This window comes from Rhamphochromis longiceps, linkage group LG11, assembly GCF_057381845.1.
Source record: "Rhamphochromis longiceps isolate RC_006_pf linkage group LG11, R_longiceps_female_GT1.1, whole genome shotgun sequence".
Lineage (NCBI taxonomy): Eukaryota > Metazoa > Chordata > Actinopteri > Cichliformes > Cichlidae > Rhamphochromis > Rhamphochromis longiceps.
The window spans coordinates 18,788,046-18,802,649 of NC_140567.1; the positions used below are offsets into that span (position 1 = coordinate 18,788,046).

At 40.7% G+C, this 14,604-nt stretch overlaps 1 protein-coding gene across 2 annotated transcripts; it reads right to left on the reverse strand.

Moving 5' to 3' along the window:
- Window positions 1–3,557: 3,557 nt before the first annotated feature.
- Window positions 3,558–8,975, reverse strand: LOC146658857 (N-formyl peptide receptor 3-like). 2 transcript variants are annotated; one of them, XM_085421787.1, is made up of 3 exons: window positions 8,893–8,975; window positions 4,679–4,708; window positions 3,558–4,521 (listed from the first exon to the last, which is right to left on the reverse strand). In XM_085421787.1, exons 1-3 carry the CDS (start codon window positions 8,973–8,975, stop codon window positions 3,558–3,560), a joined length of 1,077 nt encoding a protein of 358 aa, XP_085277913.1. The 2 variants fall into 2 exon arrangements, with proteins under 2 accessions (XP_085277913.1, XP_085277912.1); XM_085421786.1 differs by lacking the exon at window positions 4,679–4,708 and having other exon boundaries at window positions 3,558–4,533; window positions 8,875–8,975.
- Between the last annotated feature and the right edge of the window lie 5,629 nt (window positions 8,976–14,604).

The window sequence follows — 14,604 nt, forward strand, 5'->3', positions numbered from 1 at the left end:
ATCTTCCTCCACCTCTCCTGTATCTCCCCCTCCTGCAGGGAGAGCTCCCGAGGAGAGGAAAGCTCCTGCAAGATGTGACAATCTCCCCCACCAGTTGAAGAGCCCCCCAGGTGGCTCGATGCACCGGCGGCACCCTGCTCCAGGGCTGGGCCCCCATGCACCCACCCGCCCACAACCCCGGCAACACACCAACCAGGACCCAAGCCCCCGAGGCCCGGCCCGGGCCCCAGCCCAGAGACGGAGCGCCCCCAGAACCTCACGCCCATCCCGGACCCACCCAGGGGCAGCCAGGCTACCAGGTCAGTAACCCACGTCCGTCAGCACAGACCCTCCCCTAGCCCCGCTGCACGCAGCTGCGAGGAAACAGTCACCTGAGAGCCAACAGAGCCCCTAACCGGACATGACCGCTACCCCGGGTTGAGCCCCCCAAGGAAGATGCCTCCGGGGAACCCCCCGACGCCCTAAGCCTGTCCCTACCCCCACACCAATCACAACAGTGAAGGCGGGACCAAACTATGACCCCCCACCCCCACTAGGTGATGGAGCTGATCAAAGGAGCCCAGAGCAATTGATCTGATGTGGTGGCAGAGGCTGTATCAAGACTAATGTAATCTAATAGATAATTTCTATATTGGTTAGAATTAAGATTATTTTTATTTTTCCAGTTCATGAGGACTGTTTTCTTGGCTATGCATAGGGCAGTGAAAACCATATGGGCGATATTCTTTTCTGAAGTGACATTATCTAAGCTGCCCAACAAACACACTAAGGGGGAAGTTGGAATGTTACATTTCAGACACTTCGATAAGTCTTCACATATCTCGCGCCAAAACTTCTGAACTGGTGGACAGAACCAAAGAGCGTGGATATAATTGTCCGGTGAATTGGTTTGGCAGTGTGAGCAGTTGTTGGTAGACGTAAAGCCCATCTTGAACATCCGATGACCTGTATAGTGCACTCTATGTAATATTTTGTATTGAATTAATTGAAGACTGGGATTTCTAATTAGATGAAAGGTTTTTAAGCAAATCTGAGACCAGAAGTTTAGGTCTAAGTTAACTGATAAATCCGCTTCCCATTTTGCAATAGGAAGTGATATTGATTCATCTGTTTTAGAAAGCATTCTGTATATTTTGGATAGTAATTTGGGGATTTTAAGAGTAAGAAATTGAACCACACTTGGTGGTGTTTGTAGTTCAACTTGACCCGGTTTAAATTTCTTTTTTACTATGGATTTAATTTGTTGATATTCTAAAAATCTTTTCTTGTTTATCCCATATTGTGTAACTAGTCCGTCAAATGAGATAAATTCTGTTCCTTCTAGTATATGTTCTAAATATTTGATTCCTTTACCACTCCAATCTGAAAAGTTTATCATATTATTGTTTTGTAATATGTCAGGGTTGTTCCAGATAGGTGTACGTTTGCATGGGATTAATGAAGACGCTGTCAATTTTAGAAACTCCCACCATGCTGTCAGAGAAGAGCTGATGTTGATGCTTTTAAAGCATTCATGTCGTTGGATGTTTGAGCTGATAAATGGTAGGTCTGAGATCTCTAGATTATTGCAAAGTGCTTGTTCTACATCTAACCAAGGTTCATCTAAGAGGGTATGTTTTAGCCATCCTGAGATAAACTGAAGCCTGTTGGCTAAGAAGTAGTGCTGAAAGTTAGGCAGTTCTAGTCCTCCTTTATCCTTGGTCTTTTGTAGTGTTTTTAAGCTTATACGTGGGGGTTTATTTTTCCAAAGGAATTTGGACATACATGAATCTAGCGATCTGAACCAATCTTGTGGCAGTTTAGTTGGGATCATTGAGAATAAATAATTTATTTTTGGTAAGACCATCATTTTTATAGCGGCAACCCTTCCCATGAGTGATATGGGTAGACATTTCCATCTAGCCAGATCATCTTCTACCTTCTTTAAAAGTGGGATATGGTTTAATTTAGTTAGATCTGCAAGCTTGGGAGAAACATTAATACCTAAATATTTTATATTTCCCGATTGCAGTGGTGTAGAAGAGGAATTATGGAGGGAGCAATTAATCGGTAGAACTGTAGATTTTGACCAGTTAATTGAGTAATCTGATATTCTTGCAAAAGAGTTTATCAATTCAATCACCCCAGAGATATTGGTTTGTGAATTTTGGAGAAAGAGTAACACATCATCCGCATAAAGGCTGATTTTATGTTCCACGTTCTTGCATTTTATGCCCTTAATTACTGAATTCTGTCTAATTGCTGCTGCTAGTGGTTCAATAAAAATTTGACCATTGTTGTCTTCTTCAGCGTCAATGTGGAAATCCTTTCACCCTTTGGGTTATTACTGTGTTTGTGGAATCTTCTTGCAATAGCTGGCATGAACCCAAGTGGCTCGACCTTCGACCTAAACTGCTGTCAAGCTGGTCTGATCAGCACCCGGTCTCCCAGTCTGGGAATTCCCCACCTTGGAAGGATTTCAGCATTCACCATGTTATACTCACACATAAGGCCAAGTGTTGGAATTTAATAATCTTTAATACAAATATACCTCATTGTTACGTATCTCACAACTGCTTAATATTTAGCATCACACACTTGTTTATACTTTATTTCACACGGTTAAGTATTGTAAAGTTTTTTTCACAATTCGGCTGATAAATAAATATAATATTTATTCACCTAGATAATCCTACATTATTTATTTTTAAAAGTGATTATTATTATCCAATGTTTGATGATTTTTTCAGTAAATACTACTGATACACATATCAGTTTATTTGTAAAACAACACAGGAACAGTGATTACAAGAATGATCACAGTTGTCATTATTTATTGGGTTAAAAAAACTTTTAAAGAGCAAAAGCAGAAGAATAAGAATCTGTGAGACTGTTTGGCATCATAATATCATGATAATGATATAATGATCTTATATTATAATAATGAATACACTGAACTGTAGGAAGGTCAAATATCTAATATATAATATAAATTTTTGCATGATATTGGTAAGAAGAAGTCATCTTACAATAAGACATCAACATTACACACTGTTTATTAACACATGGAAATAAATGGCAGGCTGTGTGAATGAATTATCCTTAAAGTATGTTTTAACTGCCCAATCCATGCTTATCTAAGATGGCATCTGTGGGAGCTGTCATGTCCCGTCAACTAAATTTGCCTGGTATTGTTTGTGTTTTACAAAGTGAACTGGACACAAAAGTAATACTGATTTTGATTTTGCTGACTGGTTCTTCTTCTGGGAAGTAACATTGTTATAATCACACAACAACAACAACAACAACAACAACAACAACAACAACAATAATAATAATAATAATGGCACAAAGTTAATGTAGTCAGGAAAAACAATACAGTGAAGAAATAAACCATCACAGCACCATTTAAACAATTAGCTGTTTCCATTAGATTCATTTTTAGATTCATTTCATAAGCACATAATTTTATTAAACCTTATAAAAATTTAATCTGCCGTTATATTTACAGCTGGTAAAAAGTCCCCCAAATTTTTCAATCAAAGGTTTTAACATGTTTATTAATCTCATATACAGCCTTATACCTCAGTAATCAAATCTGACTTTTCTCTGCTCTGCCTGGTGTTCACTGACTTCATGTCACTGGCAGAGTGTTTTTTCTCTTTCTTCAAGGCACTCTCCAGCACATTCAGGATGGATTTTCGGACTTCAGCCTTAAAATCTTGTCTTAAGAAGACATACAGCAGTGGATTCAGGCAGCAGTGAAGAACCATCAAATTCGAGGCAACATTCGACACAATTAGAAAGGCAAAGTGAAATGTTGCATTTGGTGCCTTAAATATCACCAGCTGAATAAGATCAATGATGTAATAGGGAGCCAAGCACAGAAAAAAGGCAACAATAATGGAAGTGATAACTTTAAAGGGGCGACTTGATTGGCTGGCCAGGCTGTGGTTTCTCCTGAGACGATGGATGATGACAGCATAACAAGAGACAATGACAGTTAAGGGGACTGCAAATCCGAGAAGGAAGTGGGTGATAACAATGGTCTGAATGACAGTTGGTGTTGCTTTTTCAAAAAAACCGATGTTGGAGCAGTAAGTTGTGTTTTCAGTTTCTTTCTTTGTGTCCATGTAAAAATAATGTTGAATGTTGACAATCAAAGCCAACATCCAAACACACAGACTAACATAGGTTGCACTGCGTACATTTCGGTGGTTCTGAGCCCAGACAGGCCACACCACAGACACACATCTGTCCACACTGATCACCACCATAATGTAGACACTGGCATACAAGTTTAGAATGATTAGAGTGCCGCACAGCTTGCACATGAAATTGCCAAAGGGCCAGTGAAACTGCAAAGCCAGGGATGTTGCTCTAAGGGCTAGAAACACTGCAAAGATGAAGTCAGCCACAGCAATGTGGAGGTACCAAATTGTGTTAACAGTTTTCTTCATCCTGAACCCGGTCACCCAGATAACCAGTCCATTCCCGAGCACACCAAGGAGAGACACCAGGGAGAAAACAACAACAGCCACGGTGGTAAGAGACGAAAACAAGTCAACCCAAGAATCATTTAGATCAGGTGCAGCAGTTGTATTGATTAGACTGGCCATCTCCATTATTGTTTATCAAGAAACCTGTAATATCAAGAAAACAAAAAGAACAGAAAAGAGACATCAGGGTCTGTATGAATGTATGCAAAGTAATCTTTAATTTTCCTAATCTTTTAGATTTCTGCTTGAGTAGAGCTGTTAAGCTGTTAAGGCAGATTAAGGTCTAGATTTCACAAGTGATAAGCCAAGAAGGAAATGAAGAAATTTCAAAGTGAATTTAAGAGATGAACTAATCAATTAAAGCAATTTTTAAAATAAGATATTGTATCTCAAGATGAATAAGTTTTACAACAAAGTGGGTATAACAGGGACATGCTTGTTGTTAACACAGTAACTCATGAAGTTACTGAAATTATCAATAAAAGGTGCAGGAAAATAAGGAGGTGTTTTTGTCTGACCTTTGATTTATGTAACAATTAGACACAAGGATGAAAAAAAGAACAAAATTTGGTGACAAAAGGTTTGATAAAATCTCTTAAATGATTTTAAATGAAGTAATCTTAAAAAGCAGCACTTATTGTGAAGCAAAATATTTAAGCTCATTCAAACTATGCTATTTTAATCTATTCAATGAGTGGTGCATATATGTAAAAATAAATCCATAGATGATGATTTTCATGAACCAGCAGCCTTTTTCAGAAGTTGAAATATTTTGCCACAAAGGCAGATTCCCCTCTGTTCATGTTGCCCAGTGCAATTTCATGTCAGTTGTAATTAAAGACTTTTTATGTTTATGTAATGAGGAGAACTGTAATGACCTTCGTGTTTGGTTTGAATACACCTTAATACAGCAAAGCGTTTTTTACAACAATTAGAAACAGACAGAAAAACATACGCACGATCACTGTGTGAGAAACAAGTTATAATATGACAGAAAACAATTACTTCAAGAATTCTCATCAAAGCAGTGCTCTCTCTTAAATGCAACAGCTTAGCTTGTTTGCTTAATTTTAATAAATTATCTTATTGTATTATGTAAATACCAGGGTCAGTCTATTCCTGCATAGCAAATATGTGATGATTTTACAAACTTACAAAAGGAAAATATCAAAGATCATTTACCTTTAGGGAAGCTCCCTTGTTGGTTGTTGATGAATGCAATGCAGAAAAATGCCAGGTTAATATATGTGAGGTAAGACGTCACTGCCCACAAAGAAAGAAATTGAGAGAGAGCGAGAGGGAGAGAGAGAGAGAGCAAAAGATGTCTAAAATCTAAAATATAGTGTGCCACCAGTATAGCTCTGTTATCAGCATCCTGTTTTGCAAGCTTGGTCAGCTTTTGTATTTACTCTGAAAGTTGCCATTTTTGCCCTTACATTTATCTCATTTATTCTTTCTCTTGATTCTTAGTTTATTTCTGTCTTAACTTTTACAGTGTTCAAAGAATTAAAGGGACACTTTGAAAACACATCAGACCTTAATGGGAAAACAATGTGCCGAGCTTGAAGGACAGACTGCCCGCATAGGCGAGAGGGGAATTTTAAAAAAATATTGTAGGAGGTGACTTTGCCTCTGAACAGGAAAATATGTACAGTCGGGGGTCAAAGTGGGTTCAGCAGGTGGGGAAACAATGACTCTCTTCTCTTTTTGCTTCTCTCTCTTAGCTTTTTGTTAAAGCAAAAATAATAACCCTACTTTGAAAATGGAAAACTAGAAAGAACAGATATTTATTTAAAATGTAGGGACCGTCACTCACCAGGAGAAATGCAGGACTAAGTGGACAATGGGCAGTGAACAATTTCATTACATTATCTAATGGCACTCAGGGTGCTGTTACCTTGCCTAGAGGTGTGTGCATTACTTCAAAGATTAGCAGTACCCAGTAGAGGAGGCACCGGAAGCAATGTGAGAGAAGTGGGGCAAGCCTATTAGGCCACCTATTAGGTAATTCAATTAGTTATTATTGCCAATGATTGCTCACTAGATCACAAAATATACCACATACTTTTATGAACCACAAAGGTGAGGGACCGCTGTTTTTTCAATAAGTCTTGGACTCTGTCATTCAGCTAGCTGGGTTAACAAGCTACCGCACCAACTGAGCCTTAAGTTAAGACTCATGGTGGGGAAGTGTGTGTTTACATCATTGACGCTTGGTGCTAAAGTGCTACTGTTGTGCACAAATGCTGTCCTCCACTGGCAGTTTATTATCATTGAGAAGAAAGGCAAGACCATCAGACCCTGCGTAGAAAACATTGCATTTGTTCACATCTCCTTTTGAGTTATTACAGGGAGCAACCATCTTCAGTAAACTGGACATGCAGAATACTTACCATCTGGTAAGAGTAAAGGAAGTGGATGAGTGGATGAATACCTCCACCAGGAAGACGAACTCAGCCAGCCTCACCTCTGCCATTTTGAGTATCTGGTGATACCTTTTGGTCTTTCGAATGTCCCCTCTGTGTTTCAGTCCCTCGTGAATAACGTCCTCCAGGACTTCATTAATCGCTTTGTCTTCGTCTACATGCTTATCTTTTTGAAATCAGCCCAAGAACATGAAACCCACGTCAGGCAAGTGCTACAATGTTTGTTGGGGAATAAACTTTTTGTAAATAGAAAAAAATATGAATTTCACATTGACACAGCTTCCTTCTTGTGCTACAGAGTAGAGAAAGGCAACCTCAAACCAGAGCCTGCAAAAGTGAGGTAGTAGTAGACTTGCCAGTCCATCTAACCACATGCATCTCCAATGTTTCCAGAGTTTTGCTAGCTTGTATCGCTGTTTCATCGGTGATTTCAGCAAAATGGCCTTACTCTTAACACATCTAACCTCTCCAAAAGTTTCTTTTAGTGGTGTGCGGATCGATTTTGAAATATCGATTCTTCCGATACCAGTAATTTATGTTCTAGAATCGATTCTCATATTAAAATATTGATATTTTAGTACTTTGGGGTAAATTTTTAGTTTTTCATTAACAGGAAAGCAGTGGAAACAAACTATATCATTCGAATTGGAAGGAACTACTTCCTCTTACGCCTTTCATAGTCATGTGCGAAATACGGCTGTATAAATGTGTCGCAGCCCCTGGCGTGCGCACTCACAACAATGGCTGAGCGTAAACAGAGTCATGTGTGGACGTATTTTACCTCCACAAACAGTCAAGACGCGGTTTGCGATACATGTGGCAAGACAGTGAGGTGTGGTGGCAACAGCACTAACCTCGTCAAACACCTCAGAGTAAATCATGTCACAGAATATGAGCTTATGTTGAGACAAACTGAAGAGGAGGACAGGGACAGGTGCTACCAGGGCGAGACAGACGTCTCTCGCGGAGTCCTTTAGTACTGCAGGCAGGCAACATGCTCAAATAGTGCACAACTTCAGGTTTTTTATTTCTGTATGATAATTCTGCATTATTAAGCAATGAGAACAAGTAGTCTGATGTCCTGATCATTATGAAGCTATATTACTATATTCTCATTACAATTTCATAATACAATTATATATTGTATTATGAAATACAATAAAACATTACGTTTTTGTACAGAGTATCGGTATCGGATCAGTATCGTCGATACCACCCTGAATTTTAGTTGGTATCGGATTGGAAAGGAAATCAGTGGTATCGCACATCACTAGTCTCTTTCCAGTGGAATCCTTCAGCGTAGTCAGTGTTTGATCTCCTGAAGAAATGTTTCGCCACCACTCCAGTCCTGTCCCAGCCTGATATTAACTGCTAATTTATCATCGAAGTGGATGCCTCAGACTCTGATATAAGAGCAGTCCTCTCTCAGTAACGGGAAACTGCATCCATGTGCTAATTTCTCCTAGTTGTCTCCTTGATTGCAGTGGGTATGCCGATCGCAACAGAACCCCTGCACCAACTTACACCAAAGGCCAGAAGGTTTGGTCCTCTACTCAGTAATTGGGAGTACTCTCCCAGTTGGACCATGTGAAATAGAGTCTATGGCCAACCCGGTTTTGTGCATCTGAAGCTGCTTCTCAATATGCAAACTCATAATGCGTTCCATGTATCTCAACTAAAACCTGTCCACTCCACATTCTGGTGAAATCACTGTAAAGTGCACTAAACTGTGATTCATTTCCACACTGATCACTAGAATGTAGACCATGACAAATGTGTTCATATAGACCATATTTATGGTGTATCACACTCAGGGGTAGAGATCTTGCAAAGAAGAAGTCAGCTACAGCAAGGTTGAGGTACTGAAATGTATTGACTGTTTTCTTCATCTTGATCGTGGTCACTCAGATATCCACTTGATTCCAGAGCACGCAAGGCAAGAGCCCAGGGAGAAAACAACAATACGGATGTTGGTGAGAGACTGAAACAACTCAGCATACACAGAGCCATTTGGATCAGGTTCAGCAGTTATATTGATTTGACTGAAAGAGTTAATTGTTATATCCATCATAGTCTTGAGACCAGTGAAGATGATATAAAGAAACAATACAAATGTATGTAAATCTTTAATATTTCTACTGTAATGCTTGCAGAGTAGAGATTTTCTATATGAGCACAGATTTAGGCACTGAAAGTTGTCTAGGCCTTCATACTGTGGAGCTAAGAAAGAAGCAAAGAAGAGTAAAATTTAGCATAAATTAATGACATAAAATACCAAAATTCAGAAAACCCGAATTTTTCACTCTTGAGATGAAAAATAACAATACAGGAGTGTGCTACGAAGTGATTTACATGTGTGGGACATGTGGGGACAGTGTTAAAACAGTGACGTATGATATTACTGAAGTCATCTTTGAGTAAGAAAATAAAAACATGTACACTTTCTCTTTGTTTGTCCTCCTGTACAGCATGTCGGTGTAATTTCACAACATAGACACAAGCATTAAAATGCAAGTATGAAAACAAGTTGATGACCAAAAATTTAGAAAGCCTATTTTGTAAACATTTTAAATATTTTATAAGCACTCATATACCACAATATACAACCTTGATGAGTGTCACTGATGTCTGCAGTTAGATGCTGCCAAAACAATAAGAAAATATTTGCATATATTCCTGGTTTGGATACAGCTCTTTTTATCACTATTCTGCATAGTTCTTTTTGTTGCCATTGTTTTTGTGTTTTTTTTTCAAAGGTACCTTTAGCCCTTTTCAAAAACTGATTGTCATTAACTTTCTATGACAAAATTCTAATATCCAACAAAGTATCCTTTATCAGTCTTTATGTAAATTGGTTTATGTATTTCATATGGATATTGTCATCCTTTGATTTTTTATGGTAAATGGTAAATGGCCTGTATTTGTATAGCGCTTTTACTGGTCCCCCCTAGGGACCCCAAAGTGCTTTACAGTCATCCACCCATTCACACACACACATTCATACACTGGTGGAGGCAAGCTACAGTTGTAGCCACAGCTGCCCTGGGGCAGACTGACATGTTTATGTTGTTATGTTTTTATTCCTTTGCGAAAATCTTTTCACTCTTTTTGAAAAAGGGAATATGTGATCACCCTCAACAACGCATATCCACTCAAAGTTTTCAAAAACTGAGAAATTCTCAGCTGCTCTAAAGAGACAGAGACAGAAAAACGATTGTTGTCTTGTCATTAATGTACCATGCAACTTGTTATAGCGAAAAATTTCCGCATCCTGTTTTGCCATCTTGCTTGAAATTTCTTGTTAACTCTTACAGTCATCAATGTTCTTCTTGTGCTTGGTCAGTGTTAAGTTTTGAAAGAAGTTTGGGACCATGAGATATACACCGTGTGGCATTGCTTATTGACAATAACACAGCCTAACAATACCTAATTTCTTCAATTTTCTTTAAAGTAAATTTAACTTAAAACTTAAATATCTCTCCACTCCATTATATTTTCTATATGTACAGGGAATAACACCCCTTCGTCATGGTGCATGGATACTTCTTTAAGATAATCCTGCCTGCCCGGCCATGCCCCACAGCTTACCTATAAAACAGCTGTGCGGTGATGGAATAATCAGAATGCTTCACCAGTCGGCCAGATGCAAGACTGGCCTGAACGAGTCCCACAATTTGCGAGGACCGCAACAGAGCGGGCTGCTTATGGTCGGCCTGCAAGATGCTGAGATGACTGTGGAGATGAAGGCTGCTGCTGAGGGGCACCCAGCATGAGTTCTCCAAAAGAGGGGCTGGCTACCACATACAGGCGGTAGAACCTAGTAAAGGTTGAACCCTGTCACCATGTTGCTTCTGCACAAATGGCAGATGCCCCTCCACAATGTCCATGATGCATCCATGTGAGTCGGGGGGGATCCCTGCAGAGGCATAAGCTTGCAGAATGCCTTCTAAAAACCAGTGAGACAACTGGAGTTGGACAGGGGTTTGCATTCACTGTAGCCTCTAAGGGACTCTCTGTCCTGATGATAACATGGACTCCCTGAAATTGAGGCAGATACGGCTAGAGTGACAGATCAGGAGGACAGCCTGTTCCAACATGTTGATATGGTGGGACACCTATAAGCTGGTCCAGCGGCGCACAGTGGCAGCCATGAGGCACATGAGGTGGAGGTACAGCCCCAAGCTTAACCGAGAGGGTAGACCAAACTGGTCTAGGCATGCCCTGAGAACCGGACACCGTTCAGCAGGAAGAGATGCGGAAGCTCTGATGGAGTCCAGGGACATACCCAGAAATGCTGTGATCTGAGACAGTTACAGTTTACACTTCTTGGGATTCAGGCGCAGCCCTAGAGGCTGAGCATGGGATACCAGCAGCGCTACATGGTTGCGGCACTGCTTTTCTGACATGGCGCAGACCAGCTAGTCGTCCAGGTAATTCAGGACCCTGAGGTCCTGCCGCCTCATAGGAGCAAGGATGGCGTGAACATCTGGGGTGCGAGAGAGAGGGGAGGACTCAAAACTGTAAGAAACGTTACTGCCCCTGCCAGATCTGGATCTGGATCTGGAAGCATTCGTCCTTCGGGTCAATGTCACCTGTGAGGGTGAGGGTCTGCTGGGAGTTGCTAACTCAGGTGAAGGTTGTGATGGTTGTGATGGGGGGGGGGGGGGGGGGGGGTCTGCGGAAAATCTGCAGGTGGTAGCACTGGGTCATGGTAATAACCACCTAAGGGTCTGCCCCCAGAGCCGACCAGGCCACCCTGCATTCCACAGCAGACAGGAGAGGGAGCTGGCTGGCCTGGCCTATGGAAATGTCGGAAGGTGGTGGACAGCTGAGCCTTGGCCACGCGTCCTCCACCTTTGCCCTGCATGTGGGTGCTGCATCTGCAAAAGATATCCAACTGAGGCCTGAGATTCCCACGGCCTGGGAGCAGGTTAAGTCACGGAAGCCCTGGGCCTAATTACACTCAGAGAATGCCTAAGCAGGCCCTCAACATGTCCTGACCATCACAGTGACTACTCCAACTTCCTGCAGAAGTTGGATTGCCCCTGGGCCAAAATTGCTGTAGGTTCAACTGGCAGCCTCATTAGGCAGTCCTGATTGTGCTGCCAGAGCTGGGATTGAGATAGTCAGTCAGAGGTGGCCGTGTACCACCCAGAAAGAGGCCAAGGAGCTACTTGTGGAAAAGGCCTGCTCGTTCATGAGCAAAGCTAGGTGACTGGAAGCAGCCAGGAACTCGCCTGCGTTGCCAGGGTCCCCAGATCATACCTGCGTCTGAATGGCCTGTTGTAAGAGTAAGATAGACAGGCCTGAATTGCAACGGCGCTGTGTAGCCCAGCTAGCATGGTGTCCATTACCCAAGCGTCCTGGCTAGGAAATGAGCGGGCGACCAGACGGGCCAGGGGCGGATTCACTGGGGGCAAGCCCCAAGCAATCTGCTCTCGGCTAGGCATGCAAGGAAATCTCCTGCAGGCACGGGACCACTGGTGCAAGGCTACAGGGGAGTCAAACTGCCTGCACACTAGGCCCATGGGCCTGGACACTCTGCCATTGCCTGTAAGCCATCCACCTTCCCTACCTTAGCCTTAGGTAGTGGTTCCCAAACTGTATTTGCTATGACCCTCTGTGTTTTACAAGAAAAATGTTCACGCTCCCCCACCCCCAACAACTCATATCCACTCAAAGTTTTCAAAAACTGTGAGAAATTCTCAGCCGCTCTAAAGAGACAGAGACAGAAAAATGATTGTTGTGTTGTCATTAATGTACCATGCAACTTGTTATAACAATTATAATGTGTTATAAAAAATTACCGCATCCTGTTTTGCCATCTTGCTTGAAATTTCTTGTTAACTCTTACAGTCATCAATGTTCTTCTTGTGCTTGGTCAGTGTTAAGTTTTGAAAGAAGTCTGAGGAAATTCAAGGTGTGTCAAGTGGCAGTAACACATAACGTGATAAAGCAATTGAAGTAAAAGGTACTGTCATGTGACCGAGTGTGAACCCAGATACAGGACTCAGCTGACTGACATAACTCAAAGTCACAGCTTTACTTAATGCTGGTAAAAAAATAATAATTCTGGTTAAAATTGGATGTGGATGCTCTTCTTGAAAGAATCGCTATGAGAGAAACTTTAACAGAAGGAGAATAAGCGACACTGTGTATATCTTATGGTCCTGAGTTTTTGACCCAGGACTTTGAGTTTTTGTTCTGGAATTATTATTTTTTTTACCAGCATTAAGTAAAGCTGTGACTTTGAGTTATGTCAGTCAGCTGAGTCCTGTATCTGGGTTCACACTCGGTCACATGACAGTACCTTTTACTTCAATTGCTTTATCACGTTATGTGTTACTGCCACTTGAAACAAGATCCTTCAAGTGCACTTAACCCCCCCCCCCCATCAAATTTCTCAATGTTTCTGTCTTCCACAATAAAAATACTTAAAGGAATAAAACTATTTTCTTGTTTTTAACTGGAAATAAAATACCCCAAGACTGCTGATAACTTTATACAACATATGCAACTAACATCATTTCAAATTTTCTGTAAAACCAGCAGTTATGGTCTGTACATAAGTGGCACTTGACCTGTGGTTTTTCTTTTTAATTGCTCACAGAAGGGAACATTTGATGCTGTTTTTCCAAATTCTTCAACAGAGAAAATATGTTCTGAAACTATGGGGTTCTCTCTTTTAAATAATTGTATGCCCCATCTGTTTCTGACCTCTTGCCTGTGACCTTCAAATCTGTCAAGGCCGATGTCAGAATAGACAAAATCACATGGAGGCACAGGTTAGCATGATAACACAACTTTATTGTACAAAGCACTAAACTGCAAGGAAAATTAGACCGTGAACTATGAACTGAGAATTATTACATTTGTAAAGGTGATGTAAAGCAATAACTAGAAACAAAACACAATTACATTACCAGGACAACTAGACCATCAACTATGAACAAAGATTTCTTAAGTCTTTGAGTTTAACGTGAAGCTATGATTAGAAACAAACATAATTGGATTGAACATGAGCAAGGCAAGGCAAGGCAAGTTTATTTGTATAGCACAATTCAACAACAAGGTGATTCAAAGTGCTTTACAGAGACATTAGAAACAAGAACAAATAAAAAGCACGATTTAAAATTGAATAAAACAAGCAAATAAACTAACTAACTAACTAATTAACAAACAAACAAACAAACAAACAAACAAACAACAGTATATAAAATCAAAACAGATAAAATCAGAACAGTAGATAAAATCAGTAGTTAATGTAAGTTTTGAAATTTAAGCTTAAAGTGTGGATTTGGTGCTTTATTCAAATGCAGCTGAGAACAGGTGAGTCTTCAACCTGGATTTAAATAAACTGAGTGTTTCAGCTGATCTGAGGCTTTCTGGGAGTTTGTTCCAGATATAAGGAGCATAAAAGCTGAATGCAGCTTCTCCGTGTCTGGTTCTGACTCTGGGAACTGTTACACCCCGGCCTAGGCAACCGGGGTGCAACGTAGAAAAACAAAGATAAGGAAAACAAAACTACGAAGAAAAACACTAAGGCTCTCCACCAAAATCCCAAAAAGTGTCTCAAAACGAATTTATTTACATCAAAACACAAAACGTCGAACTATTTACAACGGGGGGGAAGAAGATCGCGACCATGATCAACTGACACACAGGGCTTAAATACATGGAGGGAAACAATCAGGGAATGG

Bases quoted from the DNA above. Each gene is read 5' to 3' on its own strand.
- LOC146658857 (XM_085421787.1), bottom strand. From the start codon at position 8,975: ATGATGGATATAACAATTAACTCTTTCAGTCAAATCAATATAACTGCT. The intron at 4,709-8,892 runs GTTTCAGTCTCT...GAAATCTAAAAG, and splicing joins GGCTCTGTGTATGCTGAGTT to ATTAGGAAAATTAAAGATTA. The intron at 4,522-4,678 runs ATTCATACAGAC...GTCTCTTACCAC, and splicing joins TTAAAGATTACTTTGCATAC to CGTGGCTGTTGTTGTTTTCT.